Source organism: Lytechinus variegatus, chromosome 5, assembly GCF_018143015.1.
Source record: "Lytechinus variegatus isolate NC3 chromosome 5, Lvar_3.0, whole genome shotgun sequence".
Taxonomy (NCBI): Eukaryota; Metazoa; Echinodermata; class Echinoidea; order Temnopleuroida; family Toxopneustidae; genus Lytechinus; species Lytechinus variegatus.
Genome location: NC_054744.1, coordinates 42,750,853 through 42,766,595, shown reverse-complemented (window position 1 = coordinate 42,766,595; position 15,743 = coordinate 42,750,853). Strand labels below are relative to the sequence as shown.

Sequence of the window (15,743 nt, the reverse complement as noted above, 5' to 3'; positions counted from 1 at the left end):
TATTAAAAATATGGATAGGTAAACCCCAACAAAAAGTTGATTTAAATAAAAATAGAAAAATCTAGCGAGCATAACACTGAAAATTTCATCATAATCGGATGTAAAATAAGAAAGTTATGCCTTTTTTAAGTTTCGCTTAATTTCGCAAAACAGTTATATGCACATCCCAGTCGGTATACAAATTAGGGAACTGATGACATCACTATTTCTGTGTATTTTATCACATGAAATATTCGATTTTTCTCCCCATTGTCCTGAGAAGCAGAGTGTTGTTTCTCCTATAACATGTAGACTTACCATTGATTAACATTTTAAGGTTCAGGCAATAACAAACAAAAGGAATAGTGAGGGACATCATCGATTCTCTCATTTGCATGTGACTTAATTGTACACATAAATATTTTGTGAAAAATAAGTAAAACTTCAATAACTTGTCATAACTTTCATTTTTTTTTATTTTTCTGAAGTCGACTTGACTTTTAAGAACTGACTCAAATTGTAACGAGAGGAAATCAAACGAAGCTTTAGATGGTAGAACAAAATTCTTCAGTTTTTAGTAGATTGTGTACAGTAGAATAAGTAAAACAAATTGAGAACAAACATACTTTGATAACCATTTCACTTGGTTTCAGTCAATTTGATTTCAGAAATTTTGTTGGTCGACATTCCTTCTTTTAATGACTGAGAAGCGTACTTTAAAACTTTCAAGTCCGTATTAGTCATTTGATTTGCTTGAAGAATATTATTTATAAAACCGAACAGGTTGAAGATTTCTTGTTCCTTTTCTTTTCCGGAGAGGGAGAAGGGGTTTTGTCACGAGATTTATTGTTTTCTTCTTTTCTTGGTTGGTTAATGTCAGGCGTGGTCTGGGGTCCATCGTCACATGCTGGTGACGTCATATTCTCCTTTCCCGTGTCTGGAATAGGGGAAATAATCTAATCAATAATCAATAATAAATATATTTATTTTCATCACTATGATCGCTTATATAAGACACGAAATCTGAGGTTTTTAATCCCAACCAGATTTATGTAGCTCGTTTCATGTGACATACCGGATTGGACCTAATCCATGTACCAAAAATGCTAACAAACATTACAATAACAGGCCTAATATGATTGTGATGGTAATGCCAACGGTATTGGTGTAGATGGTGGTGATGGTGATGTTGACGACGCATGGACCTATCCACGGAGGATTATCTATTGTTACTGGGGGTGCTGTGACAACGGTCAGCACCCCTAGTAACAATAGAATAATCCTCCGTGGATAGGTCCATGTGACGATGACGATGAACATGATGGTAATGGTGATATCTATGGGGTGAATGCATGACGCCACACTAATCAAGGAGAGATCGAAAGGTACAACAGACCCCCTCTCCCCTTAGCGGGTCCACTAGGTCGGGAACTATTAGGCCCACTTTTTTCATCTATTCGCCAGTGATAATGACGGCAATGATGATGGTCATGGTGATAGTAATCAAGTAATTAATAACTGAAAGATTTGAACCTCACCTTTGCCTCCATCACCAGTCCTTGGCAGCTCTGGCGTCTCGGTCTCAGTAGGTTTTTGTGGTTCGCTGTTCATATCATCCTGATCCTTAAGAACCACAACCCCAAGGGTCGGCTCAGCATGTTCCTTGATCTTCTCCACCAGTTCTTCGAACTTCTCATCATCAAAGTTGGCCGCAGTGGTCTCGTTAGTAAAGTCAATGTAGAGGAGCTGTGTGAAGGTCATACTCATTGGTCCTACCGGGGGCCAGGTCATTTCCTCAAGAAGCAGGGGAATGATGGGTTTACGAAGTGCATCAGAAAGACTGACCTCCCGTCTGCAGTTCGCAGAGAGGGCGTACTTTGATGTCACGCATGAAATCACAACCTAAAACAGTTCAAAGTCGAAGATACTTAAAAACTGATATCCTCGAAAACAATATAATAAACTGAACTGTCAGTTTCAAAATACAGAAAGAAAACAGGAAACAAAATGTTACACATACAACAATAAATCATAAAATTAGACATTAAATTTACATCGGGTTACGTTCAAATCGATTGTTGGCCGGTAACTGGTTAGTGATACATACTTTTAAAATTTTGGATGATTTATATAGACTGATTATAAAAACTCTTTGCTTTCAACCAAGAATGTAAACCATTGATTTGGTTGCTGCAATCAAGATCGAGTACTGTTAAAGCCGCCTGCTCATTTAAAGTCACTAGCTCATTTAAAGTGACTAGGTCATTTGTGGTTAGAACTTATAGCCTTACACTTTCAAGGCTGAGCGAAGAAAAAGTTGTAAACAATAACGAATGCCATATAAACGTCCATTTCATTCAGAAGAGATTAGCTTTGAAAAAAAAAGGAAAGAAAAATCTATGAAATATAATAAATTTCACTCTTCGTGTTCTAGATTAAAAACTATCTCACCTTTGCATTTCTTACACCTTTATCAATCTTGGAGTAGAGTGGATCCCCACCACCCATTTGATTGATGTCTAACCAACAATGGTACCCTAGATCAGTGAGACGAGAGAACAGTCTCTTTATTTGTGGTTGCTTGTCCCATTGGTAAGAGATGAATACGGTAGGGGGATCCACAGATTCCTTAGACGAAATAAACAAGAGATAATTTCAGCAAATCATAGGTCACATAAGATTCAAAATAGGCTTTACACGAAGAGAATCGCAGGATTGTAGATGAATAATACATGAGAATTGTTGAAAGGAGAGTAGAAAACTAGAATAAAATATCAAAGGACACAGAAAACGGGAATTGCAATATTTGGAGCTCGTTAAGTGGCATCAGTGCATAACATTTGAGATTAAAAGCAGCTCCATGAAACACGTGAATGGAAACTAGATTGTAGGCCATTCATAAGGGCTCATTTGACAAAATGAGGGTTGATCCAATATTTGTGGAAAAAGACAGTTGTCGAACTATGTTAATTACCGTAGATTGATTTTGCTGAACACCAGGAATGTTCTTTGTGTCTTCCGACATCTTTTTCACCGTGGCTGGTTTGTCTTCTACCTGAGGAATCCAATTACGGTACTCTAAGTAGAAAGAAAGAAAAATATGTAATGTCACATCTTTGCTTTGACAAATTAAACTCCGAGTCTGGAATAAAATCACATTGATCCTCAATTTAATCACATGTGTTTCATTGTAGAATACAATGAAGTAATTATATAATGATGTCTGCAAACAAAATTCAAACATTTTTTTTGGTTTAGAGTGTCTCTTAAATGTGACACTAAAAAAAGTATGAAGGTCACCTCGGGGAAATATGCAAACCATTTTTACACTGCGTAATTTTTTCAGCCATTTAACAACTTCTAGTCAAAATCGTATACATTTGAGATCTTTATTTCATATTTTGAGATGAAAGTCCTCAGCATTCTTCTCACAATCTTACCTTCAGAAATCATACTCTCCTCCGGATTTGCGTGGTAAGAAATCTGTCCGAGAAGCTCCGAAAACTTCGGATCTTCCCAGAACTTCTCACCCCTGACGTATTCCTTGTCGTTGTAAAACTGTATGTAGAGAAGCTGAGCAAACAGCATACTCATTGCGCCCTCAGGTGGCCACTTGGTGTGATCTATGAGGACGGGGATGATAGGTTTGTTCAACAGGTTGGCAAGATTAACCTAGAAGATGAAGAAAAGAAGAATACTGTTAGAAAATTGGTTATATGACCTGACCTATTAGGTAGGCTGTAGCTGCTGCGTACAGCATGTAAAAGACACTGATGTCTATTGGAAATGTTAGATGGCTTTCCTATTCCCAATTATTCTGTTTCGTAGGCCGTTCATGTATTTTAAATGTATTTTGTCATTAGAAAATTAAAATTGTACATCATTATTCTGTTCGAATATATAATAATTTAGATGAATATTGAGGAAAGTTTAATCAGTGCAATAACTAGACGAGCTACAACCTACAAAACTAGCACTTGAAGGACTGTGCAATACCATCAGCGTGTACATACTTTTATCATCCATGTTCAGCAGCAGCTAAATGACTTCCATTAACATGATGATTTATCATTAACAAAATGTATATCTATAGCAGCTCAAAATCGATAACGAATTAGCATTGCATTGAATGTAAATTCTCATGACTTTGAATAAAAATAAATTTCACAAGATGTGATAAAAAATTGTGAAAAGGGTTGCAATGCTTTAACACTCTTTCAGAATTAAGATGTTCCCCCAAAAGGAAAGATTTCGACACCGAATTATGAAATACATCTCTATACCTCCTTGTTGCAGTTTTCCGAGTTCGAGTATTTTTCCGTCACCATACATAGAACCACCTTAGATGATCTCATGCCCTGGCTAATCTTAGCGAATAACTGATCTCCTCCACCCATCTGACCAATGTCCATCCAGCAGGGAAACCCGGCCATCTCAAGATGCTTTCTGATGGCTTTCACCTCGGGCTGGTGGTCCCACTGATAGCTCAGGAATACTGTTGGAGGTATCCCAGAATCGTCCGAAGGGGCTTGAGGTACAAGCATTTCTAATGTAATGAAAAGAAAAACGTTGTTGCCTTGTATTTATGTAGGTGTTGATATAAGCTATCTTTCTGTTAGGCGGCTCCCGTTTCCAACCATCATGACCATGCGGCTAAAATTATGTCAAACTCGGGAAACTAATGCTCGAACAAATTTTCATTGTAGAAAATCATGTAAGAAGAAGTATATCGTGCATTCCTAAAATGAAAACGCAACTTGAATCAAAATTATGTACCTGCTTCTTCTAGAGATTGCGTGATTATTTCTGCTGCATCGGTTCTTCCCATATCCTCCAGTGCACCAAGAATGGCGTAGGTAGCGTCGCTGCTCTTGTGAGTTGTGTACCACTCAGCCAGGATGGCCATGGTAGGGTCTGGTGATAAGGCCCAGTTACGGATATCTTCACCCGAGTAGCCGAGACGAACTGCCAAGAATCTCCAGTCATGTTCGTGCTCTGGGTTCAACAGCTTTGATACGTCACGTGACCATTTAGGTGCGTTAGTTATCGTCTACAAATGGTAAAAGTTTTAGAAAACCAATCTATCAAAAAATTATCGCAAATGACTCCAGGATGTAATAAAAAAATGAGCTCTTTCTCTTGGTTTGGTCACATACATTATTTTTGATAAGAATGATTTAATTCAATATCGAAATCGTATCATGTACGGAAAGACAGTGAAGTTGCAAAGACATAAGCTATCCTTTTTATGTTAACATGCCAATAGTACACGAACTGTCTCCATTGCAAACCCATGCTTTCCAACTTACAAGACAAGAGGATGCTTTGTTTATCATATTCCAAGTTCAAAAATGGGAAGTAGAATAGACAAAGCGAAAAGTTTTATGCAGAAGTACCATGGCAATGATATCTTATTCAAGGAAATGAAAGTCGGTTTGGCGGGTTCAAATCTGATTATATTTCACAATCTTTCCAAAGCTCCTTTTTACCTTATGGTCGATCTCTTCGACCTTTTCGACCGTCTCATCGACGACCTCTTCTAACTCATCCAGTCTCTGGCCCTGCTCATTGACGTCTTTCTTGACGTTCAAAATCTCGTCACCCTGTTCTGTCACAGTCTCGTCAATTCTCGTTATGTCATTTTCTGTGTTCGTCACGCGAGAATCCAAGTTATCAATGTCTTCCTGCTGCTCGGCAACGTCCTTGCTGAGACTCTGTAAGCTAAAAAGAATGTCAAAGGTGGATTTTTTTTTAGTCATTTCAAGTTCAGTCAAGTTCAGTCTACGAAAGCTGTTGCTATCCCGTTTGGAAAGATAAAATACTGTCTCGATAATTTCCGACATGCTACTGTGCTGTCCATTCTCCTCACACGTTGCTTGTTATGGAAATTGTAGGCCTACTGTGATTATATTCAAACGCATAACTGATGATAACAGTGATAATGTTGATGGGGGAATTTAAAGTTATGATAGCGTGTACGAATAACAATTAAGGTAGATTTAAACATAAATACCAAATGTGGCAATATGACAAATCGACCTCATGCAGAATCAAGCAAAATGATAACCGAATTGTTTGTATATTTACAGGATTGTAACTACGTGTAATTAATCATATGTCATTATCATTAACCACATCAATTATATTCTAAAACCATGTTTTGGTTAGAGCTTTATTATACGTTACCAAAACATTTCCTACCCGAAGATCATCTAAAGATTTACCTTCTGTCTTCCAAGAAATCGATCAAGGATTGGACCAGGTCTGGGACACCCATCTGCTGACATGTCTTTAGTTCCTCTATTTGTGGTCGATACACGGCTAGACATTCCTTATAAGCCATGCCAACCCGCTTCGCCTCCATCATTATTACGGATATCCACATAGGATCTATCGTCTTCACCTTGTCAAAAAAGATCTTTAGACACCTTTTAGCTTCTTTCTGGGGGAAAACAAAGGATTTGACATCGTGATACCGACAAGGAAAACAACATAGGTCTGTAGGCCTTCTGCCCTGATATTGGTCATGGGGAGCGGGCATTTGCGCATGCGCGGCCGAAAAATGGGGAACTCTCTTCTAGAGGGTTTATAAACTTTGACAACCACCTTCAGGAGCATCCTGAAGACATACCTGTATAACGTTTTTTTTGACAACCATCTATGTATTGAAGGCTATCCTTGTATAGTTCCAATTTGCTTTGTACTTTTTCCTATTACTGTAATTTGCTATGAAGCGCAATGAGCATCTAAATAAGATTGAAAGTGCGTTATACAAATTCGATGTATTACTATTATTATTATTATTATTTTAAGACTGGACCCATATTCCAAACTTGTCACCGAACTTGTAAAAAAAGTATGAACAACGTCTCTTGCCTAACACCATCATATTTTTGGTTACGTCTCAATGAACAGAAATGAAGGATATATCTCTGATCGTTTTCTTTAGAGATAGTGCCTTAAGTTATGTGTTTGATAATTACCTCGCTGGTGCAACCGACGCTTGCAATGATAGTACATGCAGAAGACACGGAGAAAGCCGACAGTTCCCATGCTTTTACACATTTATCTATGTGTTCGACAAATTTGATGGCGTATTCACGAGAGATATCGGCGAGTGCCATAAAACAGAGCGTCGCAAGGGTTGGATCACACAGGTCCTCCATCATGAGATCGATGTGAGAGACCAGAGCCTGCAGGAAAATTATTCAGAATTACAGGGCTTCATTCCAAGAGTTAGATATAGATGAGAAGGAGCAATTAAACCTTAAAAATTATTGCTCATTGGTACTTTCTATCGTCTGAAAATAAGGCTACATTGGTACGTTCTATTTCTGTGCATGGTGGAAAATGTGTAAGTGGATTTGATATAGGGGGCGGATGTCATCCCTTCTCCCCTTTCTACACTCCTAGCTGGAAAGATGAGTCTGCCCGTATTGATTAGAGCTATATTGGAGAATATACAAGTAATTACCCGTTACTATTTGAGTCTTTTGTTCTCTGCCTGTATGAAAAATTCTAAGACCCCTCCAATTAAATTTAACGTTATTGAATAAAAAACGGTGAAAAAAACCTTTCGGCGTCTTCTTTTCCATCAGTATTTCAATAATCATGATAATGGAAGGCAAGGCTACAAAATCATACCTCGGGATTTTGTTTAGCAACTTCATCCAAGAGAAGGTACATATACATCTTGTCATCATGACCCATGTCTTCCATCTTTTCTGCAAGTTGGTCCATTCGCGATAAAATCACTTCCGGTTTGCTCTTATAAATTCCAGTAAAAGCACCTGTACGAAATTGATATTGCAAAGAAATGTATCAAAGCAATTAATAATTGAAAGAGAGAGAGATAGGGGGGGGGGAGAAAATAGAGAGATAGGGGGGGGGGAATATAGCGAGAGGGGGGGGGGGTGCCAATACAGTATTCCAATACATTATTATTATTCTTACTAGTATTGTTGTATGGCATTAAAAACAACCCCCACTCACATACCCATAAAAGCACCTATAATGCTGTACAGCCTGTAATGACCAGAGACTAATCAGAATGTGAGGTAGCAACAGGGGTCTCCGTCAGTGGAGAAAATGCCAGTCAGATGGCGAATGCAGAAATACATACAATAACTGTCAAACAGAACCCCTAAGGAAAAAAATGATAATAATAATAATGATAAAATAAAATAAAATTACGAAAGAAAAGTAACTTTACCAAAGCACATGTTCCATATACATGAAAACTACCTACTGCAAATGTGCGTGTCTTCACATTTGTTGCCCAAGTAGGCCTCCACTATGGCGTCACCAAATGGGACAAGGATATCACAGTTTTCTCCAAGCGCTCCAAAGGTATTACCCGCTAGTTCCTCTAAGTCTCCGACGTCACATGTGAGAAGTTTTACCACACTTGGAAGGAGATCCTTGTATTTATTCACCTTGTCGTCCTCCTAAAACAGAGATAGATATCATATCACTTTATTCTTGCCTCAGAAAATCAACCACTTGACTATTTCACTCTTTAAAGGTCAAGTTCACCCCAGCAAAAATGTTCATTTGAATAAATAGAGAAAAATCAAACTAGCATAACATTGACAATTTCATCAAAATCCGATGGAAAATAAGAAAGTTACGGCATTTTAAAGTTTCGCTTATTTTTCACAAAACAGTGATATTCACAACTCAGTGACATACAAATGAGTCAGTCGATGATGTCCATCACTCACTATTTCTTTTGTTTTTTGTTTGAATTATACAAAATTTCATTTTTTACAGATTTGACCATATAGGGACCAACTTGACTGAATCATGTAGTATCAAACAAGGCTAATTCCACATGGTCAGGGGGGAATTAATCACTGTTTCACTTGATAATGAGGAGAAAATAGTGAGTGGATGACGTCATCAGTCTCCTCATTTGCATACCAACCAGGATGTGCATAATAACTGTTTTGTGAAATTAAGCGAAACTTTAAAATATCATAACTTTCTTATTTTACATCCGATTTTGATGAAATTTTCAGTGTTATGCTTGTTTTTTTTTTCTTTTTTTTGTTGGGGTAGAATTGTCCTTTAAATAAAACATGAAACATGCAAGAAAAATGTATATAGCGAACTCTGACTTGGTGAAATCAGGGTTAGTCTTACAAAATTAGAAATACGGTAAAGGAAGGTTTGAAAGGAAGAGAGTTATATTATTAAGGTAACAATTACGCTATAGTAAATTCAAGGCAGCGATATTTTGCATCTTTTCCAATCAAATTCAGGCAACGAGTAGCATAAGAAGTCATGGCTAAAGAATCATACCTGCAGTATATAATCAGTGATGATTGTGCTTATTATATCTCCGTGGACTGAGAGAGGTGTCTCCTCGCCCTCAAGCTCTTGCTCCAGACAGTATTCCAAAATGCTCTTTAACTGACCCACACAAGATTTCCTGTGATAAACAATAATAATTATTTTCATTTTGTCTAACACCAGTAAGTGAAAACAACGAACTGCTGGAAATAAGTAGGGTAGAATTAACTTGCAGTACGTTCCCTATAAGCTTTCTAGGTAAAATAAAAGCATTCAATGTATAATGATCCATGTATCTTTCTTGGTTGGACAATGTTTAATCTGACGTTGCTCAAAGGATTGCGCAGTAGCTGGTTACACAGAATATCAAAACTGCCCAATGTATAATCCGTTGCCCATAATTGTGGTCAAATGTATGTATTAAAGCATATATTATGCTTTTACCGTGCGATTCGTAATATTTCAAGTAAATCAGTATCACGACTACTATTATTGACATCTTACCCAGCATTTTCTAGCATGGCACTAGCTGGCATGGCTTGTGCCAGAGCCTTATGGTCCAGGTTGTGTTCAAAGTCGACGTCTTCACGGCGTAACCATTTGAAAAATATTTCCAGGACATCAGGAATAAGCTTTTCAGTACCCTGTAACAGAGGGTAATCAATGAAATGTTAGGTACCAGTGTTGAGGACCATGGTTGGTGATGACGTCAATATACAAACGATGATGAGTTGTGAAGAACGAAGTAAGTTTTAGCACCGAGACGCAGAACTAATCCTAGAACACATCTTAATGTATTGACAATGCAAGTGCATTTTCAAATGATATCGCTAGCACTTGTCCGAGGGCGTTCATTCAACCTTAATAAAAAATGCATAATTGAGGGCCAAACTTTAATTGAATGATGCACAACTTTAATGTGGAAATTATGTCTTATCGTGTGTTTCAATATAAGTCAGTGGTATTAGACGATGTTTATAATCATGAATTATTGAAGTTTAAATCTGTAAACTGCAAAAAAGGAAATTTCGTTTGATAATACTGTGATACGCCACAAGCTATATTGTATCAGGGTATATAACGTATCATAGTATAAACTCTAAAAACCTTAAATGGGTTGAGTAAATAAAAATGCAGAACAAAAAGCACGTTTCAAGGGAAATTTTTTACTCATTATTGCGTAAAATTAACATAGTATAAGGTGCTTTTTTTACCCAAACGAACATGCATTCACTTTAACCCTAATTTTTGTAAGCCTTCCTTATAATGAAATGGAGTGAAATATGGTGGGGAGTGGTGGAAGGCATTTGAAATATATAAACTTTACCTCCCATGTCATCTCACTTGATTCAGCAATGGCAAGAGCAACAACGAGATGCATGTCTGAACCGCTCTGGAGACATGCCGAAAGCAAGCGAACGAATGACCCCTGAACTTTCTTGATAATCTTGTCGCGACTAAAATGCAATAAGGAAGATGAAAGTGAAGAATAAAAATGCTATCGGTTAAAACTGAATGTGAAGACACTTTCTAATATTTTGAAAAATTTACGAATTTTTCCCATTTTGACTTAATGAAAAAAGAAAATGAAGACAATTTTCACCACTACCACCGCCATTTCTGCACAAAAAGTCTAAATCCTTAATTACGATGACCAGAATTGCATTAATGTTCAGATGAATTTGCACATTTTCAACAGGTTTGTGGCAAGAGGTGGATTTTAAATGAAAATCTTGGAAAGACTAGTTGACAACCCAAATGATATTCAAGTGTATGATTCACCTAATGGTGTATTAACAAAGACAGAATGTCATTGATATGTCCATTGTCCTGGAGGTGGTTGTTAGTACAAGGTGTGACTGGATGGCCAACTAAAACCACATTGGGAACTTGTGGAAGCTTGTTTATTGATAGAGTAGCAAGAACTCCTTATTTCAACGCAATCTTGAGCTCACTATTACCCGGTGTCCAAGACAACGCAATACAGAATTACGTTATTGAAAAGTATAGAGACGTGATTGAGGTTCAATTGTTCAAGCTTTACTTAAGGCTATCATCACGATAAATATCTTAAGGATAAGGTAAAATTTGAAATGCTATCATATCATAATATTATCATATCATATCTAATTTGCATATTCACATAATGTGTCGTAATAATAAACCATACGCTGTATCGTATACAGTCGGGTATACCGTATCATATCTATTTAGAATCGACTGACATCTGCTTATATTAAAAAAAAAACCTTTAGCGCCATTATCATGATTATCCAGAAAAACCAGCCTCTCATGAAAAAAATCATCATTTAATAAACAGTCTCTAGGTGTATTGTATTTGTTGCGCCTATGGTAACCATGAGTCGTCTAATAGGTCCGTGTCTATGTATCAGTCCATTCACTCACCTACAAGCATTGATGATCTCTGAAACTGTATCTTTAAGTGCGCTGCCAGAATCACCCCATGATACATGCTTCGCCTCGTCAGACTCCTTCTCGTCATCTGTGGGCTCCCATTCTATTGGTTGCTCGAGGTCACGTGTTATCAGATCAATGGCATCTTCATGGCCCTGATATAATACAAGTAGAGAATTACGTTGAAAATGAAAAATGAAAATAGTGGAGGAAATGATAGCTATAAAACTAAATTGGGTTATTAATCAACGGCGACCATAATCATGATAATGACGATATCAAAATAGTGATAATGATTACACGAATATCAGTGGTAATATAATAATAAACTAGCGCATCTATATAGTGCTCAACCACACCCCACACCCAAAGACACTTGACACAGGCATAGATGGACACCCTCACACAAACATCCCCACTCACACTTCGGCCCAAGATACACGAATGAGGCCGGCCCGGAGGCGGCCCGACGTATGTGTATCAGCTCGCTATTTTTGATTGCCGGACTGAAATGAATCCACCAAACAGGCGATGTCAGTCCGGCAATTATCCCCAAGGCGGCTTAACCACTGAACTAAAAAAGCAAACTATAGTTAATGCTAACGAACATCAGTGTGAAAAGACAGGCACACTTTAATAGGTGTCGTACATGAAGAATCTCAAAGCGGCTCCAGTCTCATTTTTGCGTATATGTGACACCAAACTGCAGGCTTGAGGTCAGCTCGAAGGGCACGAAGCCGGCGTTGGAGGCGGCTTCAAACCCGATGTATATCTCGATCCATAGACACACCACCAGCATGCCAGAGATTAAAGAAAGGTGGGTGAAGCTGGGATATGTTATAAATGAATCCGACTTCGGATCACTGCAATTTATGACGACCATAACAGCCATAACAGAGGGGATTCCAAAGAAGAAGAAAAGCACTTTCAATGGGTTATGCAATGAGACAGGTGCGTTGCTATGTCAGTGCGTACATTATCTTTTGTTATAGGTTTACTTGAAGCCCCCCCCCATTCATATTTGACCATAGGAAACAACCAAAGGAATCTATGTAAAGAGAGTTACTTTACCTTCCATTTGACAATGGCCTTTTCATTGAATATTTCCTTGGCTTGTTCAAAGTACGACTGGGTTCTTCTCTTCATGCATTCAATGCATATTTCAATCATTATTTTCTCATGTTGGTTTTTCCTGAGAAATAAAGAAGAACAGACGAAAAATTACTACTACTACTACTACTACTACTACTACTACTACTACTACTACTACTACTACTACAACAACAACAACTACTACTACTACTTCTACAACTACTACTACTACTACTACTACTACTACTACTACTACTACTACTACTACTACTACTACTACTACTACTACTACTACTACTACTACTACTACTACTACTACTACTACTTCTAATATCACTACTACTACTACTGCTGCTGCTACTACTACTACTATTACTACTAATGCTGCTGCTACTACTTTTACTATATACTAAAACTGCTACTACTACTACTACTACTACTACTACTACTACTACTACTACTACTACTACTACTACTACTACTACTACTACTACTACAACTACTACTAGGCCTACTACTACTACTACTACTACTAGTACTACTAATATCACTACTACTACTACTACTGCTGCTGCTACTACTACTATTACTACTAATGCTGCTGCTGCTACTACTATTACTATATACTACAACTGCTGCTTCTACTACTACTACTACTACTACTACTACAACTACTACTACTACTACTACTACTACTACTACTACTATACTACAACAACTACTACTACTACTTCTACTACTACTACTACTACTACTACTACTACTACTACTACTACTACTACTACTACTACTACTACTACTACTACAACTACTACTAGGCCTACTACTACTACTACTACTACTACCACTACTACTATACTACCACCACCACCACCACTACTACTACTACTTTTATATGACTAGTCTCACCGAAACTGCCAACTGTGAGCTATATTTTGTAAACTGATTCAATCTAGCAAATGCATAAAAAATGTTGGAGTGAATGAACTTACGCTGCCTTGACGGCGCCCATTAGATCATCCCTCAGTTCGTATTTGCAGGTCTTGATGAATTCTCCGCTTGCATCTTTCTTGATCTCTTCTAAAACTCGAGGAAGATGATCCTTAAGATTTGATGGATTTGCAGCAATCTTTTCTTGAAATTCTTCAAATTGTTCAGCCATCATTCACTGAAAGTACTTTATTGAGAAACGAAGTAGTTAAAGAAACTTGGTAAGTTGGCGATTATATAAAACTATTTATTGTCTTCTCTCTTGACTCAACATACAGTTTTCAGATAATTTTGCTGAAGGTTTATTATTCAATTTGTTCACAATATCACTATTCCTGAAATTATGTGTATTGGTGAATGTGGCGTTTTCACTCTTCGAATTCTTTTCAGGCGAGTCACTGTGAGGTTAAGATGCGTCTGAGATTTTCTGAACAGAATTGTTATAAACATATATATATATATATATATATATATAGTGTGACTTTACCTTTCATTTTTGAGAGCTACGCTCCTTTTAAAATCTATGATTTTATTTTTACGGCATTTACTATACCTTTTATGATTATATATGTATATATATAAAACATTTATATTGCATTCTTACATTTCTGTTGAAAACGTTAAACTCATGGGCGGCTCCATGATGGTACCAGATTTGCAGGGGCGGGGTATACCTAAATGTGACATCAGTTTTCCCAAATAAATAATATCCAAGGGATATAGAGTTAAACGACATGTACTCTTTCCATATAGATAATCTTCTTCTTTCTTTCCTTTTCTCCTCTGTTTTCAATACATGAAATTATGGGAGTTACCCTACCCTTGTGGTATACCAGTGTACCCTGAATCAACTCTGAATTATTATGCTATGTAGTTTATATACCCACAAGCTTACTTGCAACTCAGTGGTCATGCTGATGTCAAATGTTAATTTGAAGAAAACAGGTAAATGTATCATGATGTTAAGGTGAAATTCAAACAGTGATTTTACGTACAGTACGTCAGTCGAAATACTAGGTAGTGACATGGAGTACGTACCACCTTGTAGTTGTAGAATCACAGTAGGCCTAACGAGGCTGGCTTTACATGAGGCCTATCACGAATAATGCAGTTTATGTACCTGTATTCCATATATTCCAGAAGATCAACGTCAGTGCCATCATATGATCACTTTACATTTTTCGAGTCGCTGTTCATTAGGAATTAAAGCCTAACCGATTACACATTATGCATTCAATATCTATGGTACGGTGGGTTCATGCAGCACGTTATTGATCAATGGTCGCATGCGTTGCCATCCTTTTATTTGCTGTATCCATGCCATGAAAGCCTATTATAAGAGAATACCATTCGCATTGATAATCATCTTTACCATGGGTGCTGATTAGTCTGCAGGCACAGACCCAGGTTGAAACTTTGATTAACAAGTACATAGATCTCCACGCAAAGAGTAGCAGACCCTTAACACGAGTGAAGGGTTTGCACACCAGACAAGGTGCCGATTGTTTTTCATGGTTGTAGGGGGAGGAGGGCGGGGGAGGGGTGACTGACAGTGCTATCATTCTGAGGGAGTTAATTGTCTGCTCGAAGATATAAACGCTTTTTATTTTAACGAGGGGGGGGGGGCTGACCTAGGGAGCGTTTCATGAAGGACTTGTCTGACGGTTTACCCGACAAGTCCTGTTTTATATTCTCTCACCCATTCAGAATCAAGGAAAGTTGTCAGATCTCACAACTTGTCTGAAAAACATGTTGAAGACTAAGGTTTTGAAGTACACGTTCAATTTGTTTTTACAACATTGTTTTATTCGTAACTATGCGAGCGCAGGCTGATTTGTTTATAGTTACGCTGACTTGAAAATGGGTAAGAGTAAAGTATAAAGAGACTTGGCTGTTCACATGGTTATTTCTCTATACAATGCGTATAAAAAAGGTTTACACTTAGACATAATCCTGTGAAATTATATATTTGT

General features: G+C 37.5%; 1 protein-coding gene across 3 annotated transcripts; it reads right to left on the bottom strand.

Annotated features, from left to right (window-relative positions):
* Positions 1–158: 158 nt before the first annotated feature.
* On the bottom strand, positions 159–15,097 carry LOC121416212. Of its 3 annotated transcripts, none has more exons than XM_041609710.1 (19): positions 14,766–15,097; positions 13,773–13,957; positions 12,760–12,880; positions 11,680–11,843; positions 10,601–10,730; positions 9,778–9,917; positions 9,283–9,412; positions 8,228–8,426; positions 7,624–7,769; positions 6,963–7,172; positions 6,204–6,421; positions 5,469–5,700; positions 4,756–5,029; positions 4,263–4,525; positions 3,420–3,651; positions 2,954–3,057; positions 2,431–2,607; positions 1,518–1,881; positions 159–916 (listed from the first exon to the last, which is right to left on the bottom strand). In XM_041609710.1, the coding sequence occupies exons 2-19, from the start codon at positions 13,943–13,945 to the stop codon at positions 747–749; spliced, it is 3,447 nt and encodes a 1,148-aa protein (XP_041465644.1). In that variant the 5' UTR covers positions 13,946–13,957; positions 14,766–15,097; the 3' UTR covers positions 159–746. The 3 variants fall into 3 exon arrangements, with proteins under 3 accessions (XP_041465644.1, XP_041465643.1, XP_041465645.1); XM_041609709.1 differs by having other exon boundaries at positions 14,809–15,097; XM_041609711.1 differs by having other exon boundaries at positions 14,891–15,097.
* Between the last annotated feature and the right edge of the window lie 646 nt (positions 15,098–15,743).

Bases quoted from the DNA above. Each gene is read 5' to 3' on its own strand.
- LOC121416212 (XM_041609710.1), bottom strand. From the start codon at position 13,945: ATGATGGCTGAACAATTTGAAGAATTTCAAGAAAAGATTGCTGCAAAT. The intron at 7,173-7,623 runs GTATGATTTTGT...ATTTTCCTGCAG, and splicing joins TTGCTAAACAAAATCCCGAG to GCTCTGGTCTCTCACATCGA. The intron at 917-1,517 runs GTGAGGTTCAAA...CCCCTATTCCAG, and splicing joins GACTGGTGATGGAGGCAAAG to ACACGGGAAAGGAGAATATG.